This window comes from Seriola aureovittata, chromosome 24 (assembly GCF_021018895.1).
Source record: "Seriola aureovittata isolate HTS-2021-v1 ecotype China chromosome 24, ASM2101889v1, whole genome shotgun sequence".
Classification (NCBI taxonomy): Eukaryota; Metazoa; Chordata; class Actinopteri; order Carangiformes; family Carangidae; genus Seriola; species Seriola aureovittata.
This window is the reverse complement of record NC_079387.1, coordinates 2,310,960-2,329,911: the sequence shown is the minus strand read 5'-3', so window position 1 is coordinate 2,329,911 and position 18,952 is coordinate 2,310,960. Positions and strand designations below refer to the sequence as shown.

The following is an 18,952-nucleotide window of genomic DNA, read 5'->3' as shown; positions in this document are numbered from 1 at the left end:
TGTTTTTTAAAATTCTAATGTACAGTTAGGTATCTTTGATGTCATAGGGCCTTTTGTTGTTGCTCATTTAATAGCTGAAATGCAATCAAAACAGCTTATTGTTCTTATTATTTGTGTTCAGTATTACTTTTCTCATAAGCAGACAGCAAGGCGAGCTGGTAGACACCGTTAACCTGACGTGAACCGGCGTTGTTGAAGCAATAGTTTACATAACAATGCCACTTCTGTGCCCTCTGGTTATTTATGAGAGCGTGATAAGTGCTGTTTAGGGGAGCCGCATGAGAGGACTAAAGCGAGCGCGGCTCTCGGCTGCGCCTGCTTGCTGAATCGCAGCAGGACGGGGGTGGGGGTGGGGGTGGGGGGGGGGGGGGGGGGGGGGGCTAAGGAATGAAGTATGTCCAGCAGGGACAAGGTGCTCAATTTGTCCTGGAACCAACAGTGCTCAGCAGACTGAGCAGACCTGCCGGAGGGTGGGAGAGACGGGTGAGGGAAGAGCAGGGGGATGAAAGAGGAGAGGGTGGAGAGAGGGTGAGGGAAGAAGATTGGAAATGACTAATAAAAATGAAGGGGGGGGGGGTGTTATGTGTTAGAATTGGCATCCTCCATGGGTTGTATTTGAAAATAAATTCAGCCCCTGCTTCCTTTTTCTGCTTCCTTGCCCTCACTAAGATGGCTGAGCTTTGATGTGTTTACTTGTCGACTCTTTTCCTGTGCGGTTGACTTTGGTGGAAGTCAGGCTTGGTAATGATGCCGGTTTAACGATGGAAGCCGTGTATGTCCCTCTAATGACTCTGCGGAACAGCAGAAAAACCTAGTTCGCTTTGTAACAGAAGGGATGTTTATTTTATTTTTTTTTTATGTGAGACCAGCTGTCTGTCTAAATGTTAGTGTGTGGGCAAGCTCCTTTTTAGCTTAATTACTTGTATGGAAGTCATACTCTGTGAGGGTTCAAACTCCGTGTCGCAGACCATTAGAACCGGGTTTTGTTTGATCACTCTGCTATTTTAAAAAGGAGGCAGATCTGTAACTTTCAGTTCCAGAAGCAGGGGCTCATTTCACCACATTTACTCCCGTCTCTCCTCATTCGATAAACGAGAGAGTGGGCGCACTCGAAAAGAGCCGATGTGGCTTCACACGGTATTAATGAGCAATCAATGAGAAGTAATCCGAGCCGCTTCTCCGTCGGCGTTGCGGTCTGGGACCGAGGCCTAGGCACAACAGCACTTACGCTGGGCACACCTCTGCTCCGACGTCAACCCGGCGCTGTCAATACCACAATCAGGAAGTGCGAGTTAAACACTGGAAAAGACATGCATTGTGTGGGTGTGTAAAAGAGACTCATTACATTCGATAATGCCTTCTTTTTTTTCTCTCTTTCTCTGTTAAAGGTCGCCAATCAAGTTGTGCAGGCGCTTCTCACCCAGAAGGTTTGTCTCTTATTTCCATGGAAACCCTTTTTTCGTTTTTCAACAGCATCACCTTTACTTATTGACGGTGTATTGTTTTCTACCTGTGAAATACCTGATAACACGAGTCAACATATTCTGATACGCTTGTGTTTTTCTACCTGATTCAGGATCTGAGAGAGGAATGTCTGAAGCTGCGAACCAGGGTGTTTGACCTCGAGCAGCAGAACCGGGCACTGAGTGTTTTGTTCCAGCAGAGGATCAAGCCCGCCTCAGACCTGCTTCTCCAGGTACGCTGCCCACTCAGATCCCACTCAGATGTTCACACCTTTGAGCTGCAACTGACTTTTCACTGGAGCAGCTGGGGAATAATAGAATTAGCGTAGGTGAAGGCATTTAGCCAGGACGGCTCTTAGGGGCAAAAAAATAAAGCCTCGATGAGCGCCTGACAGTCCGAGATGGGAAAGATCCACTGAGCCACATAGCTGTTCTAGAGCCTACTGGGCTTTACGGGTGTTGTAATGTTTTTCCATATCTGTTCTCCTCACTGTTGTAAACCTGCCTGCTTACACTCAGCCTCCTCCGCACACAGTCGGTTTTGCAAATGAAGCAGCGGCTCCTCCAGTCCACAAGACTCGCGCATTTGAAGTTGTTTTTCGTCTGAGCTGTTGTCAAAATGTTCTCCTCAGAAGCTGATTTTTTTTTTTGGCCTTAAAGTACACATCTCTTGTAGTTGTTATGGTTTATCAGGCCTCATGGTTCAATCTGAGGTTGCACATTTGCAGTTTTAATGATCTTATTGGTATGGTTTCAAGTCGAGGATTCATGCATGCAAGGAGTGAATTAAACCTCCTGAAACTGACTCTTGAGAAATGTTTGCAGCACTGGAAGTGTAATCTTCTGCAGGAAGGGCTGACGTGTCACTTTCTACAAAATTCTATTCTCTTCTACGACACAAAAAAAAAAAAAAAAAAAGATTTGATCCAGCTACCATCCAATCTCTCTTCTGTAACCCTCAGACAGCGATCACTGTACTTATATTCTCCTCAAACCCTACATTCTCTCACCTGAAGTGGCTCAGTTCATCTGTTTGGTCCACTGGAAAACACCAATTTATGAAAGTGTCTGTGCCAGCTTGATTTTTTTAAGGTGTACCTATGAAAGAGACGGACCTGCAACTGTATGTTTTACCCAACTATTGCCCATCCATCCATCCATCCATCCACAGTGAGATAGCATCGCAGAGCAATAGGGTCAGTTTGGAAAGTGTGTGAATTGCCACGGGACTCCTCGCTGTTAATATGAAGACAGCAAGCTGCCACAAAATAGAGCGGGAAAAAGGGAGCCGTCAGTCCATCTAGAGCAGAGGAGAGACAGAAATAGTAGAAACGAGGATGAGAAGAGAGGAGGCATGCAAGGGTAGATAAGCAGGGAAGGACGGCAAGGTGAAAATGGAGAGGGATGAGATAGCACGAGGAGCACGAGGAGCACGAGGAGCACGAGGAGCGTGAGTGCCGTTAAAGCGGTACAAGTGAAAAACTAAGGGCCAAATAAGAAGAGGCAGAAACGGAGTACATGGAATTATAAAAAAAAAAGAGAAAGAGAAATGATGGCTCTGGGTGTGTTGTAAAGCTCTCTGTCAGTTGCAGCTACCTCCAGTGCCATTGTTGGACAGACTGGAACATCGTCAAGTGAAACTGCAATATAAAAAGCTTGAAGAGGGATATTGATGATTCCACTGCAGGGACCAAGAGGTGCTATCTAACTGGAGATGTGAATTAAGGCACTCAGACACATGATAGAGCTGTATCTTATTGGCATTCAGCCGAGACTGCGTTAATGTGTTTTCTTTTTTCTTTTTTTTTCCTCCAAAGTGATTCAGCTGAAAAGAAACCAATGCACGGCTGAGATTATATATCAGCTGGTGATGTATGTGTGTAAGCCAGGTCGAAAGGAAATAAATCACATGTTGCAGGTGACGACACGTGGTCCTGATGACGTGTGTGCGCGTGTGTGTGTGTGTGTGTGTGTGTGTGTGTGTCCACACATTTTGACACATCTTAATAGTGACGCAAAAAATGAGCTGCAATGATTTGCCCTGCCTGCCCATTTCTCGATTATGACATTTTCACCGCGGGCTGGTGATTCAGTGTAAGACTTAATCATAATGTGATCACGCTGCTCTGCATGTTCAGCGTATCCATCGTGAGCTCTCCGGTCATGTGTGGGAGAGCTGTGAGAGCAAAAAAAAAAAAGAAAAGCTACATTTATCCACACCACAGGGGACTGGAACTTCCAGCATCCATCCATCCATCCATCCATCCATCCATCCATCCATCCATCCATCCATCCATCCAAGTTATGAGAGTGGTATTGATTGAATAAGAGTATTTCCCCAAACTATTCCATTAAGTTCGCTTCGTATAATAATAATGGAATGAGTAAGAATGGATATTAAGCATTGATTTGCAACATTTTAGGTATTCGTTTTTTTGCAGAATGTGAAATGAAAATATGAAAATAACCAGGGAGTTTCATTTCTTTTCCTCTCCTGGAGCCTCAAGCAGAGAGAGTATTAATCACCCATACGAGTCTATTATTTCCCATCTATCTCTGGACCTTTTTGCCTATCAGTAATTAAACATTCTCTCATTTCCCCCCCCGTGGACATCTTGAGTTTCTCTGATAAAGAACCGCAGTGCGTTTGATGGCAACTACACCACTTGTGCACCTTCACGGCCACGTTTTCATTTCGAAAGAAGACGGTTCTCCTCTCAAACCCTGAGCTGTTTTGCAAGCTAAAGGAAAAATAAGCGGCGTACAGTCCCGTCCACGCATGCCGCTCATCAAGTATGACGAATGCTTGGTGTTTCCTGTGCTACCTGAGGGCCCCAAGGACACAGCGTGAAGTTTCTCCACTTCTTCTGCAGCCATCACCTAACATTTCTGCGCTGAAAAAAAAAAGAGCTTACATTACAAGAATTAATTTCACTGACAACATTTGCAGAGTGGAACTTCTATAGAGATACTAAATGGCTGTTTTTGAATAGAGCTCCATACATCTCAACTCTTTCCAATCGCTTGTCACATACAGCCGAGCATTCGTCTCATTACCCGGGGCTTAGTTTAGCAGTTGGTGTGTAGCCGGAGCTTTAGTGATGAGACATACGCAGGTGAGCGTCATGTGTGCAAGTGGGCGTCTGTATGACTTGATGCGTGTTAGTGTGTGTGTGTGTGTGGGGGTGTCTGACCTATCTGTGACTGCTCGGCTATCTGTGGATGTGTTTTAAAGACAGGCTCAACTGACGTGTTTTTGACAGCGGGTGCCAATACAGCTTATTGCTGCTATTCCGGGCTGATATTCATCATCTTGAAATATGACCACTGTCAAGCCAAAAACAACAAAAAGAACAAAAGCAGGAAGCCTCTGCTTTTTCTTTAATACAACACATGAAACTTCTCCGATGGCTCCCAGCCTAATGTCATTATTTCAGACATTATCTAACAGTTAATAAAAGGCCGATGTTTGCATAATATATTGCAGTCTCGCCTGCGTGAATGGGAGTTTTAAATTAACATTTTTGACTTTGATCTTGGCCTTGAAGCTGAAAAAGTTCAAGAAGTGCACTCTCGCCCTTGTCATCTACCGTTTCCTTCAACTATCTCTCCCCCCCCCCCCCCCCCCCCCCCGTGACCCTGTGACACTATTGACTGAATCCTTGATGAGGATGCTGAGGAGGTGAAATCCAGCACCCTACGATAAGATCAGAGCCTCCTGTGACACCTCAGCCACTCCCATCCCGTGTGGACAGCAGGGAGGTGCAGGGATGCGGAATCAAAGCTGCACAAATTTCAATTTCATGACTTCAAAACCGGGACGAGAAGCCATCTGGCGCTTTGAGTCCAGACTAGTGTAGCTAAAGTCAAACAGATCTACCTTAGAATCTATGGTTCATTTTGAGGGAATGCTATTCTAATAAGTAATTGTTAGCTGCAGTCATTTATGAGACTTAAAAGTGCTGTAATAGTTCAAACATTTTAACAGTCCAAGTTCTGGAAAAGGCAAAAAACTGAAGAAATCCTCTCTACACTTTAACTGCCTTTGAACCAAATCAAACCGGGTTATAAAGAGCCCTGTGTGGGGATGCAGAGATTGAGGTCTTTTTTAAATTCTAAAAATAGCAAAGAACTATTATCCTTATCTCAGTGCTGAAAAAGCATTGATATTGGGCATTGATCTGTTTCTAAGGCACCTTTTGAAAAGCTTCTTCACAAGCTCACACGAACACAAAAAAAAAGAAGCTTTTCTGGGATGTTTTGCTGAAAAGTTGGAGAGAAAAATGCAGGATGATTGTGTTTTGGCCACAGGCGAAGTGATGCAGGTTGTTTGTTCTCCAGAGACAAAAGAAGCTGTTAAATTCTGGTATCATTAGGAGCTGTTCCCCCCCCCCCCGCCCCCCCTCCACCAAAACATACAGAGGACGTCTGTCACAACACACAGAGAGTCAATACAAACTGTCAGCAAAGAGTTTTACAGAAGGCAGTAAAATTGAGGAAATCTACCTGAATCTACCTGATGTTATTTGGAAACGTTTATGACATTGATGGAAAAATTAGAGCGGTTGGTTTTCCATTTGCTGAGGGTGACTTTCAGTTTTTACAACATGCAATTTTCTTGATAGGTGTTTTTCGATTGCAGGTGCACAGCATGAGAAGTGCGTTTCATTTTAACAGTAGAGGAAAACAAAAAAAAGACTGAAATATATCAGAACACGGAAATACAGTCTATACGTATACAGTATAGATGTGCAGACGTAAACTCTCTGAGTGAGCATTCATTTTACCCATGCCAGGAAATGCAGCACAAGATCAAGTGTTTTGTTCCAGCATATTTCCAGTATAAGTTAATTTGGGCGCTCACAGGGAATCCAGTGTAATTAAGCTCTAAGATTAATACATGGAAATGTATTTGGTTTTGTATCCTCCCCTCTTAAGTACAAGAGTTAAATACCAGAAGAGACTGCAGACTAGCATATGAATAAAAAAATAAAAAAAATCAAAGGAATCCCTTACTCCCTGATGCAATTATTTCCCATTCACATTGGTTTTTTTCCGGTCAGTGACATTAATGACTTTGAGCAGTGAATCTGGGCTCAGTGTGGCGCTGGTGAAGGGAATCTGAGGGGCAAAATACTGCTCTGCCGCAAAATACCGTGCAGTATGTGGGCAACAAATTTGAATAATTATGACATTATTTCATTCTTATATTTTAAATGCATTTTTTTTTTTTACACTAGAAAACAGCAAAGGCAAAAGAAAAAAGGCATTCAATTTAAAAATGAAAGTGTAATACTGAGATGCCACAACAAGAATTTAAGATTTTGCCATGTACCGTATAAAGCACTGATAAAAAAAATCTCCCTACCACTCTGCTGTTGTGCCAGTCTCAGCTCATACACCAAGGCTGATTTTAATTTCCTGATATCCCTGAAGTCAAAAAGTCACCACAGCGTGTCCTTCCTTTATTTGCCTTTCAGAAACTCCACTCTCGGATCATGGATCTGTCTGCGGCAGATTTACTTCTGGAGCCAGAGAGAAGCAAGGCCTTCTTGCTTTCCAGGAATACGGACTCTCCCTCTAATGTAAGCTTAGTGGGAAGGAGGCAATTTATCTACTTTGGGAGAAGACAATGTATTTATTTATTTTTTTATTTTATTTTTTTCAACCATGCAATTCGTCCAGGTAGCATAACCAAACCCCCACCCCCTTTCAAGAAATCATTACAAGATATTAAAATACAGACCCAACAATCTGAAGCCGTGACCCCTCCTCTGCCCTCAGCAGGAAGAGCTGGCAGTATCACTCGGCGCTAAGAGGAATAAATCCTTGTCATATTACCAGAAAACCATCGATTGAGCCTCATCGTCAGTAAAAATGACTCCATAGGACACTGTGGCACATTACTCATCTTATGTATTATGCATTAAGTACTGAAAATGAGTTTTCTCCATTGTTTTACCCTTTTACCCCTCTGAGAATGCCACCTGATAAACTCTAAGAAGGAGGAAATGAAATAATAATGGCCACGGTGTGAATTATAAATCACCCTGTTATCTAAATGCGCAAAAGCACCACATCTCCCTAAATGGGTCGTGCTAAGTGATGCACACAAGTGACACTTAATACCACATGAATATATCGTGTTTCTTATGTTGCCTCGTAGAACTTTTGGAATAATTTATTTGCACAGTTAAACCCTCTGCAGCGATATGCAAATTGGATAAACATCTGCTGTGTTCCAGTGACTGCACATGGAAATTTGATTGATTTTTTTTTTTTTTTTAAGTTTGCAACGAGCAGTGCTTTAGCATTTTAAGAAACTTCACAATATTTGATTGGTCCGTCAAGTGTTTCTTGAATATCTTTCATCACAAAACTAACAGCAAGATAGCAATTAGATACGCAACACTACCTAACAACTTAGACATCGAACACTCTTGATGTTTAATCACAGGAAAAAGCAAAAGTAAGTAAAAGTCAACCAAGCAACCAAAAAAATGACATTCATATTTAGAGAAAACTTAAGAACAGCACCATGATCGTCTTATTTCCACGAGATCTCTATCCCAGCTTCTCCACCAAGCCCTTTAAGGGAGTATAAATCATGCTACACAAGTTATTCCCCTATAACGTGACTGTCTCTTTCCTCTGTCTTACAGGAGGTCCAGTTGAACGGGAAGGCAGGCCTACCTGTTGCTAAGTGTCTGAGCCAGCTGAGTCTGACGGTGCCAGCGCCTGTGTACCCACGCAGCAGCTGTAGCAGCAGCGAGTTGTCCCTGTCGAGTGCGTGCAGTGAATTCTCCAGCGGCTCTTACACCTGGAATGATGGACGCTCCTGTGGAAAAATGGTACGTCCTGTTACCCTATAAACTCCGACGCGAATCCCATAAAACAGCAGCACATGGTAACTCAATCGAGATCCCTTTTGGAGATGCTTTAGGAGCTCAGTCAGTAGTATATAAAAAAACATGTTGTTGGCATCAGGGCCAGTTATTTTTTGATGATTCTAATTTTTGAAAGCAGCATATATATGAACTATGTGTGCACATATTACAGTAGCATTTGTGTGAGGTTGACCCACTGTTTATTTCCACCCTGTAGTCATCGCTGACCTGGGAGAAGAGGCTGAGTCTGGGTTCATCCGCCCCAAGTAATATCTGTGCCCCGCTGGAGGAGCAGCTCCCCACCAGGCGCAAGGAGAGCCACATACTAGAGGGACTGAGAAAGCTCCAGAGGAGGAAACACAGGAGTTCTTCCTGTTCTTCTAAGGTCTCCAAGTCAGGCTACAAAGACTGCATGAACTCCAACGAGGGCATCTACTCCCTGGGTATCAAGAGTGGAACTAAAGGGGTATCTAAGCCTACCCCTGTGGGTAGAACTTGGGTTGCTGGTGGAAAGAAGTTCGCTTATGATTCTGATGACGCAGATGATGAACTGGCACATTCCAGTCGTGGAGATAACATCCCCACCAAGGACAGTTGGTTTTACTGTAAGAGGCGCTCCCACAGCATCTCAGACAGTTTATGTAGCTGGGAGGGGTTACAGGACAGTGGTAGTGGTGGTGGAGGTGGAGGTGATGGTAGCTCAGGTCCTGTGGCTACGAAACAGCCATCTGGCTATGACTCAAAAGAGCGTCCTGAGAAACTCCTGAGTTTCATTAACAGTTTTCTCCCTGAGGGAGGTCGGACATCAGCTTTTACTAAACCATCCATACTGCACTTCAACCCCTCTGAGCCAGAGGGTCACAATCCCCTCTCTGATGTGGAGGATCCTGAGGAACTGAACTCTGAGTCCAGTGACATCCGAACGTCCTCTAGCCAGCCACCGGAGCAAGCGGAGAGGGACTCCAAGAGGCTTTCAAGGGATGCTGCCAAACTGCTCGCCCAACAGTGCTTGCGGAGAGACCAGGGACGCACCCAGTCTGCAGATGGGAGGCCCAGGCCTTTCAGCCTAATTAAGGAGCCCAAAGCAGCCAAATGCACCCAGTCTGAGGAGAGCATTTTGGCCATATTTGATGCAGAAGGAGAGCCTATTGAACTTTGTGCTCAGAAACTCGCAGCAGGTGCTGGGTCTCGAAATGACATTAAAGGTAGCAAAGTAGTTGCTGATTACACAGAGCTAGTTCCCCAAGAGAGACCAACAAGGCAGAAATCAGCAAATACAAGGAACTACACTGTCCTCGAATCCCCAGAAACGCCATCTGAATATCAGATTAGGACTAGCAAAACAAGCAATAGCAGAGAGGCAAGTGCAGAGAGGCTGTCAATGCAGTTGACTCCTCAAAGGAAGCTAATCAAGCCACCGAGCACCCGAGCTAATAAAGGTCATTCAATGCCTCCTTTGAATGATTGTACTGGTCCCAAGTCCAATGGTTCAAAGATACCTGGTCGTAACAAACCGTCAGGATCCCCGCTGAGATTGTCAAAGGGCTCCACCATTGAACAAAGTGGAAACTCAGGACCCTCTGGTCAGGAGAAATCCCCCTCTTCTCCTACAGTTAAAATGTCCAGGTTCATAAAGACACCAGGAAACTCTTCACAGAGCCCAAAGGTGGTAAATTCCAAGCTTCCCGGCAGGGCCGACTGGAGTAAGGGCCCCTCCTCCGGTTCCCCACACCTCTCGAGGAGGCACCTGGAGTATGCTGACAATGGCGAACAGCCAACCAGAGACAAACACTGTGAAACCAGCAAAAATAAACTCAGGTCCCCTTCTCCTCCCCCTCCCCCAGGCCGCACCACCTCCTTACTGATCAGACCAAATTATGAAGGGTCGCCTCAAGCACATAAAACAGGGGTAGCTCAACCATCCACACCAACCACTGTGAGGGGCCCTCCCCCAAGTTACCACACCTCACTTGTACCAAATATGCAAACTACACTACCCATCAAGGATAAAGACTGTTTAGACTTGGATGCAGGCTACGGGACTGCACTCGCACCTCAGAAACTGGTTGAGAAAACCAGTCAGCACCTTCAGAAGTCCCCCGCCACGACTCAAACATCTACTAAAGGCACTTCCAAGCGAATGACCACGAAAGACTACCTCCCTTCTGCAAACTCAGGGTGTGCTCCAGAACCTGAAAATGCACCTAAAAGCTCAAAGAATGTCCCTCCTCCCTACAGTGCCCTCAGAGGGTCCTCACTTCAAAACTCATTTGCAAGTAAAAGAGGATCAACCCATGAAAATGTCCATCAGTCAGTGCAGAAGACCTCTGTTAGTTTACCTATATCTCTTCAAGACTCCCCTCAAGGTAAGACAGAGCCACAAAATGGCAAAGCTGTAGTCAGCCCCCCCAGCTCAGTCATGATGTCTCCGAACCATATGGAAAAAGCCTCAAAGACTCGCATCCCAATGGGTTTCAAAGCATTTTTAAAATCTCCCCCCAGCCATAAAAACAGTCCCTCTGTACCAGGCAAGCAAGAGAAAGACCATATCAACTCAGTCTCCAAAGAGACTGTGACTTCAAATGCTGCTACCCAGTGTGACAGCTTGCAGCCAGTGTACAGTATTGATTCACCACCCAATATGTCTGTTACAGAGGGGAAAGGTGAGGTCCAGTGTAGGTTACTAGAAGAGGAGGCTCATGCTGCTGTGTTACCAGAGGAGGGGGATGTTTGCGATAAGGGGAAAAGGAGTAGTCAACTTTTCTCTCGATCCATATCTGTTTCTACTAAACCTCATCTGAAGCCGGCCTTGGGGATGACTGGAGCTAAAGCCCGTAGCCAGAGTTTCAGCACCAACTACATTGAGAAACCCAACATCAACGCTCTAGATGGACCGGGAAAAATCCGCACGCAGATCATCACCAACTCAGGTGAAAGGGGGAACTCTCTGTCAAGACAGAGCTCCTTGGAGGTTCCCAGTGTTGGGTCAGCTGAGAGCCCTGTCCATTCCCCCAGGCTTAGCCAATATGGAGGTATGACAGGGTCAAACAGTCATGACATCCTTCCCGAGAGAACGTCTAAATCGGGCTCAAAAGACGAGGGGTCGCAGGGCACAGTGAAAGGGGAGGCAATCACCTCACCTTCTCAAAAAGAGGTACGTAGCTTACCCATAAGTGATAGGACTGGTTTGAAAAACATTCGTAAGCCATCAAAAGTTGCCTCCCATCCGCAGTTTCAGCCTCCGGCCTCTTGTGTCTATAGCCCAGAAAACCCAGTGCGAGAGACAGGAGGCGTAGCAGCCACCACAATTGAGCCAGACTTCAGCAGGGAAGTCAAAACTCAGACGGAGTCGCCAAACAAAACCCCAGATGTGGACGAGAAAAAAGGCAGCTCCACAGTCTGCACTATTGAAGAGAAAGTCATGATGGGAATCAAAGAGAATGTGCAGAAATGTCAAGAACAAGAGAAGGTCGCTGCCAATGAGGCCAAACAGAAAACGGGCCCCTCTCTGGCAAACTGGTTTGGTCTCCGTAAGAGCAAACTCCCAGCTCTGAGCGGTAAGAAAACAGACTCCCCGAAGGGAAAAGAGGAGAAGAAAGAGCTGAAGATTGGATCTGTTCTCGGAGGCAAACAGATGAAGTCAGACAAGAAGAAGGATAAGAGGAAAAACGATAACCAGCAGAAGGATGGTCAGGAGGTGCAGAATGTGTCTGAGATGAACAACAAGCTGAGCTCCATCATGGACCACTGCAACAATCAGATGGGTCAGATTGCCAGTCAGATCCAGTGCACCACAGCGTTTATTGGCAAAGACCAGTTCGTTAAAGAGCTCCTTGGCAGGTTGGTAAAACAGTATCTTTGTCATCGAGAATATCAAGAATGAATTATCTTTAATTGATCGGATGCTAAGCTGATTACTTCCTGTCACTAAGCCTTGCCAGAGTTGTCTTTCTATTTAGTGCATCGACACGTTAAAATTAATTGGTTCTTCTAGTAAATTAAACATGAGCCATCACTGCGTTAAACCTGTGTGTTCAGAGAAAAGTGATAAATAAACAGCACCAAACAGCAGCTGTCTGTTTGAGTTATGACTCCACTCCGCTGAGCATAAGATGTTGTTGGTCCAGCATCCACACACACACACACCGTCAGCACACTCCAGCTAAAGCATCTTTCAGCCAGGAAAGCTCCACATTTCATGGCTCTCACTCCATTGATTTGCCACTTCAAAATCACAACTCACAGATGTTTATCCAGGCTACCTGCAAACAAACACGCTTCATAGAGGTTGTTAAAAACTCGATGGCACCCTTGCATGCACACGTATGTTTGCGTGCACATCCGCGAAGCCAAAGAGCAGGTCAATGCAATTTATCAGCGGGTTCACCTTCTACCTGCCAAGTTGATAAAGGAGGAGCTCGGCACACAGACGTAAAAACAGATGAAATCTTATTTCCTCGCAGGTCTGCTTTGAAGGGCAACCCTGTGTCTGCATCACCGCCTGGGATCTCCACACCCAAGAAACACAGCGAAATGAAGGGAGATATGGAGATCTGTCCAGATACTACTGTAAGTTAGCAAACACGGCACCTTAATAGAACTCCAACTGACTTCATTTCGGTGTCGAGCTCTGACTGTGTTTGGACAATCTGATGACACACACACACACACACATACACATACATGCAAATTCCCATAGGTTTCCACACTTGAAGTGTACGTGTTTCTCAAACACATCCACAACACCGCCGCCTCTTCAGCATCATATCCCCCTGAAGGCTTGCTATTGATTCACATTGTGTTCTGACTCAGCCTGCAATTCATCGCCCACTTTTTCATTATCAACCCAGGCCGATGTTGTTTCCACAAGGCTGAAGGTTTTTAAACTGTATCTCACATAGAGACAGCCATCAGGCCATGCATGTAATACAAGTTTAAATTAGGCCTCTCTCAGCAGCTTGATTCTTTAAATCATATCACAGCGCTTTGGAAAAATTATGACCTTATGGGTTTTATTTTTTATTATCTGTCAGTAAAAAAGATCAGAAAATGATGGAGAGGATGAGTGCGTGAGAGAGCCTTAAATAAGCAAGACAGCAATAAAAAAAAAAAAAGAAAGTAAAAGGAGGAGCGGGCTGAATGGAGGGAGGGAATGACAAAAAGAGACTCCGGATGATGTGGGATTTCGATAACGCGGAGAAGCCGCTTATCGCAGGCACTCAATTCGACAAAGCGGCCATTTAATACCGTCCTCCAAGCCTTCCCTCCCCACAGAAATACAACAAAAGAACAACGCTTTATGACCTACAAGCCCCTCGTGCGCCACCCTTAAAAACCTTTTTTTAAATAGCCCAATTAAAGTAAAGCACGAAAAGTATGACAATTACCTCACCTTTCCTGCTTTTTGAACAAAACTTTTAACATATTTCACAATGCCGCAAGCTTACCTATTCATCTTAAAAGCTGTTACATTATGCAACACCTTAAACAAACTACTAAAAGACACTTGCATGAACTGTATATCATGGTATTTATATGTATTATGGAATATTATACCTGCTTTGTGAAGTTTGTATCACTAACATGCATTGTTGTTATTTTAGACCCTTATAATGACTCAGAGGATCAATCTAAGGGCTGAAAATGAGGAGGCACGCATCCCGGACACAGCTTGTCAAGACCACATGATAGGTAAGCTTGTGTGTTACCACGCATCGGGACATTTTAGCAAAAAGAACAACAAGAAATGTTTTTGAAAAAGTCGTGTTCAAATCTCATCTCGTGCAAATTTTTTGAGGTTTTTTTTTTACCAACTTTGATCTGTTTCTTCCACGGTACCGGGAGTTCACGTTCGTGTCTGTTTTAAACCACTGAGCTTATATTTGCAAGTGTTTACCTCACCCTGTAGTTTTTTCATCTAGTGCACGAAAGAGCTGCCACACACAATCACGAATCAACCAGTGCAACAGAGCATTAACGCATTTTACAGTTGTGATTTCCTGATGTGATTGACAACTCAATTCCTCCGCCAACTGATTCTCCTCACTTGCCAGACTTGCTATTACTGTGGGGAAATAGCAGTGGCTGCAAACAACATGTTGACAATCTAGTCAGGTGATTGATGTGCAACCAGGTGATATTTTACAATGCCTGAGCAGCTAAGGAAGTGAAAAATAGATGCATCAAACAGTTTGCGAGATGGGATGATTATTGTTGTCGTTGCAGTGCAACAAACTTTCATTGTAGAATGTAATTCAGTGAGGGGAAGGAGAGAGAGAGAACTGTTGTTTACTGGATGTGGAGTGCAGCGTGTTTGTCGCTCAGTTGTCAGTCAGCGCGGTTTTTCAGAAATCGTCTTTGTGATCCATCTCAAAGGTCGTAATGACATTTGCTGCAATAAAGCACCACGGCCAGTGAATTAAGAAAGTCCTTTTTATAACTTGGAGCCACAGTCTTTAGAAAAAAAAGCGCTTTTTTTTCATAGTGTTAGTCTTCGACTTATAAATTGGATTTCATAGTTGTACTCAGATTGTCCTAGCTTTAGTAACATGATATTTTTTAAACTATTCTCATGCATTTAAAGCCACTCAATCAATATTTTTGTATTAATAGTGGAATCATATGACTACTTGTATATGAAATTAGTCACTCATAGTGACAAACCTACAAAGTTATCTGGTCCTTTTAGCTTTACAAAGCTGTATACTTTAAGCCTGTTGTTTTGGTTTTATGGCCGGCAACGTCTCTGTTTTGGTTCACTCTCACGGCGTCTCATGGACACGAACACAACCACAGACTAATGCTAATGTTGTTCTGTGTCGTCAGTTTTCCTCATTGTATCTGACATCACTTAGCTTATTACTAACTTGCTGTAAAAGTTGTTTTATTGGACCTTGGGTTTGCGTCATAGTTGGCACTGATTACATCTAAACTATACACATGGTGGTGACTGTGACAAAATTGAAATGGACTTAAAGTGAACATCTGCCAGTTCCTGGACTTTAGCTAAATGTGTTTTGTTAAGGCTGTTGGTTGTTGGTGGAAATAATCTCTATAGAAGCAGAAGCTCTCAGTTTCACTCATTCTCGTAGCTTGAAGAATTACCTTAGAAGTAACTAATCAAATCAGAGTGTGGAAAGAGCTGGCGTTTGGGTTAGAGCCAGTGACCAAAATAAAACGGTTAATTGTCTGTGTATTGTGATTAACAGGCTGCCTTCTTTATATTCTGCCAACTAAGCACTTTCAGACGGTATGAATTAAATATTTCATAAAGGTTTCAGCTGTGGCTTTTCATTGCTCCTCAGCGCCGCTTTAATGTCACGTCTCGCCGAAGTGCGGCGTTCGCTCGCGTAATGCCAGACAAACACATCAATCATGTAAATAGTTATACATCCAGCCGCTTTATGATGCAAGCAGCTCGAGCAAAATCCATTCTCAAGCTATGAATGCGGATTTCGAAGTTCACTTTGCATTAGCCGGTTCTTGTATATTAGAAGATTCTGTATTTTTTCCTCATAAAGGGGACGATAAAAAACATCTTGACTGGCCTATAGCACAGAACGACCCTAATATAACTGCAGTTGTTTGATGGCATTGTCGATCAATACCAGTGATTTAGCATTTACTTCACTATTGGCTGATGCTTCTGGCTTCCAAAACTTTCTTTCTTGACTGTATTCTGTTTTGCAAAGGAAAAAAAATTTTTAGGAGGCGACAAGCAAGAAACCACAAGATGATCAAGACAAAAAAAAAAAAAGACATTAATGCAACGTCTGTATCTTCACTCTGATGACCCACGTCTTAAATGAGGTTATAGTTATTAGTGATGACTCTTTTTTTTTTTTTTTCCCATTGACACCTCCTCATTGCATAAAGCCAATTTCACACAGTGGAGGTATCAACAAAGCAGCTTTCTCCCCCTCAAACCCCCGGAGGTTGTATTCAGAAGTGATAGGGAGCTCATGAAAAACTAGATTATGTCCAGTTGCTGTTGCCTCTGGGTGGAATTACTGTGGACCTTGTTATGGTTTGGTTATAGAGGGCATTTTGAACTGCCAGGCTCGGCCCTCAATTATACAGCTGTGTAATCTATGGCTCTCTCTGCCTTTTTCTTTGTCTCACACACAAATAAGATTTCATGTGTGCACTCTCAGTGCGTGTGTCGACCACATCATGCATTTTTTAAAACTGGGATCAAGGTTTTAACGTTTGTTTTGTTGACTTTTGCGCGGCAACGATTCTCAAGTGAGTCAGTGCAGATTATGTGTGCAAGTATGAGGCCATCTGTCCAACGAACACTGTGGACTAATTTTCACAAGTTCTGCGTGTACATTATGGTGTTGAATGTCACGAGCAAGTCACCGCATTCCTCAAGTGACACAAATGAGTTAACTCCTTTTAAGTTCCACTCATCTGTGAATTTATGGACAGCGCTTTGCGGATTGGCACCCGGAGACGAGGTCATCGTAAGCCAGGTTTATCCGTAGAGAACATGGATCGGTAGTTTTTAGCTTCACGCCCGAGTGAAAAATGTTTTTTTCCCGGAATAAACAGATTCGGGAAATGCGCCCCTTACACTCCTCGCAAACTCCTTTTTTAAACTCAACTGTAACGCCCGTCAGAATTCAGAGACAGCTTTTTTTATTCGTAGAAGGAAATGCTGTGTTTTGTGCTTCCCACCGAGACAAAGCTATACAGTCGAGAAGGGGAGCCTGTCGGTATCGATCCACCTCTACAAAACAGAAAGAAAGAGACACGCTGGTCTCGCTTTAAGAGTTTTTTTTACCTTGCAATATTTTGGAGAGGGCGGCTGCAGAGGATTCATCAGCTGTGAGGCAAACACTGGAAGACATAATGTAATGGAATCGTGTTTCAACCCGAGTCTGCCCACAGCAACACACACACAAACAGACACACAGAAAGATGAGACAATACAAAAAAATACTTTTTCACTTTCACAATTTGTTTCCCAGTGAAAAGTTAGACACCACTAATAATTGGCCGATGTAACTGTTGGTCATTAGCGTTAACAGTTACAAAGACCTTGGCTGTGATGAACGGTCATCCATCTGTTCCGGCCTCCGTCAAGGATCTGCAAACTGTGGTTTTTCTAAACAACGTCCATCTGTTGCTACACGCTGTCTTTTCCCCTGATTACAACCCAGCATGCACTCCTTCGGGGTTGCGGCTCGGTTATGTGTGAAGTTCACAATTGCTGGCAGCAGGTGCTTTTTATTTTGTGTGTGTGTGTGTGTCATATCGTTTTAAGGTATTTTCTCCCAAATTAGAATGTATCACTGCTGTGAAGCTTCTAAGTGATAGGAAGATTATATAAGAGATGCAACAGCTGGTGGAGGTTCCAGCGCCATTTAATTCCCGAAATATTACCATATCAAATAAAAAATGCTGTCTCCTCTCTCTTCTCCTACTGACCACGTGTTGCCAAACCTGCTACAGATGCGCTCTTTACTCACAACCCCTTCCGCTGCATGTAAATCCAAAACCCTCCTTTTTTTCTATTCCTTTCGTTGTTGTCCCCCCCTGCTTCTCCCAGACATCACGCTCCTCTCCCTGTCACTTTAGGCTCCGGCTGTCAGATGAGAACCCTGGACAGCGGGATCGGCACCTTCCCTCTCCCCGATTCCGTCACCCGAGCCAGCGGTCGCCACATCCCTAAATCCGAATCCAGCCCCGATGGGGTGACCGCCGGCTCCTCTGAGCTCAATCCGGAGCCTCCTCCCTCTTCTCGCCCAGACCCCTCTGACCCCGATGTGAAAGTGCCTTCCTTCCCAAAAACCCGCCTGCATGCCCCTACCAGCATGGGTCACTCCCTGTCTGACCCCACCGTGACCTGCAGCAGCAACACCCAGGACACCCAGAGCCGGCTGCCCAAATTAGCAACTTCAGGTGAGTCAAGATTAAAAATCTTTTAATAACCCTAGCTTGTGCTTAACAACATGAGATATTAATAAACATGAGATCAATATTAAATAATAATATAGAGAAGATCCGACAAATAATAAAACTTTAATTTGGATTCATGTCCTTCAAATCAGGCAATGACAAATGTCACTTCTGGAAATCAGCTTTGTTTGTTTGGATTAGAAAACAGAGCTACTGTGGACCAAACTTCTGAGCTTTTCAAGCTTCGCTAAGGATTTTATCTTTCAGAAAAACAGCTGCTTATTACTGCGCCCAGAAAATGTTAATATTTCACCGGTGCTCCTGGAAATCCTGACATACCCGTGTACGGCCGGTTTGTTTCACTCTGAGCTCACTCCGCGGATCAACACTGTTTGCTGCGCAGGGCACCGCACGGCAAAGAAGGACATCGGCTTTGTTTTTGAATCGGTTCCCCCGCGATCGAGACCCGTGGAGGAAAAGAAATTGAAATGTATGTCTGCAAATGCCACTGTTATCATGCTAGATGGCGAAGTGCCAAGCCTTGAGAGCCTCAGACAGCTTGTTTTCACTTTCAGGACATACGTGAAATATTGAATGTCACCGTACTTTATGTTAACACATTTTCCCCTCCAGAGCCCTCAAGGTCTCCAGACAAGCAGACAGGAGGAAGTTGTTTGGTTTATTATACTCTGAGCAAAG

The 18,952-nt window shown here is 44.2% G+C and overlaps 1 protein-coding gene across 7 annotated transcripts in view; it reads left to right on the top strand.

Annotated features, from left to right (window-relative positions):
* Positions 1–18,952, top strand: part of LOC130165303 (nck-associated protein 5-like) — a 126,045-nt gene that overhangs the window by 95,373 nt on the left and 11,720 nt on the right. For 5 of the 7 annotated variants that reach the window (XM_056370452.1, XM_056370453.1, XM_056370454.1 and 2 more), the window contains 8 exons: positions 1,389–1,427; positions 1,577–1,696; positions 6,944–7,048; positions 8,126–8,314; positions 8,568–12,190; positions 12,814–12,919; positions 13,954–14,041; positions 17,933–18,256. In XM_056370452.1, the coding sequence (XP_056226427.1) occupies positions 1,389–1,427; positions 1,577–1,696; positions 6,944–7,048; positions 8,126–8,314; positions 8,568–12,190; positions 12,814–12,919; positions 13,954–14,041; positions 17,933–18,256 (4,594 nt within the window). The other 2 variants (XM_056370458.1, XM_056370457.1) reach the window with 2 other exon arrangements.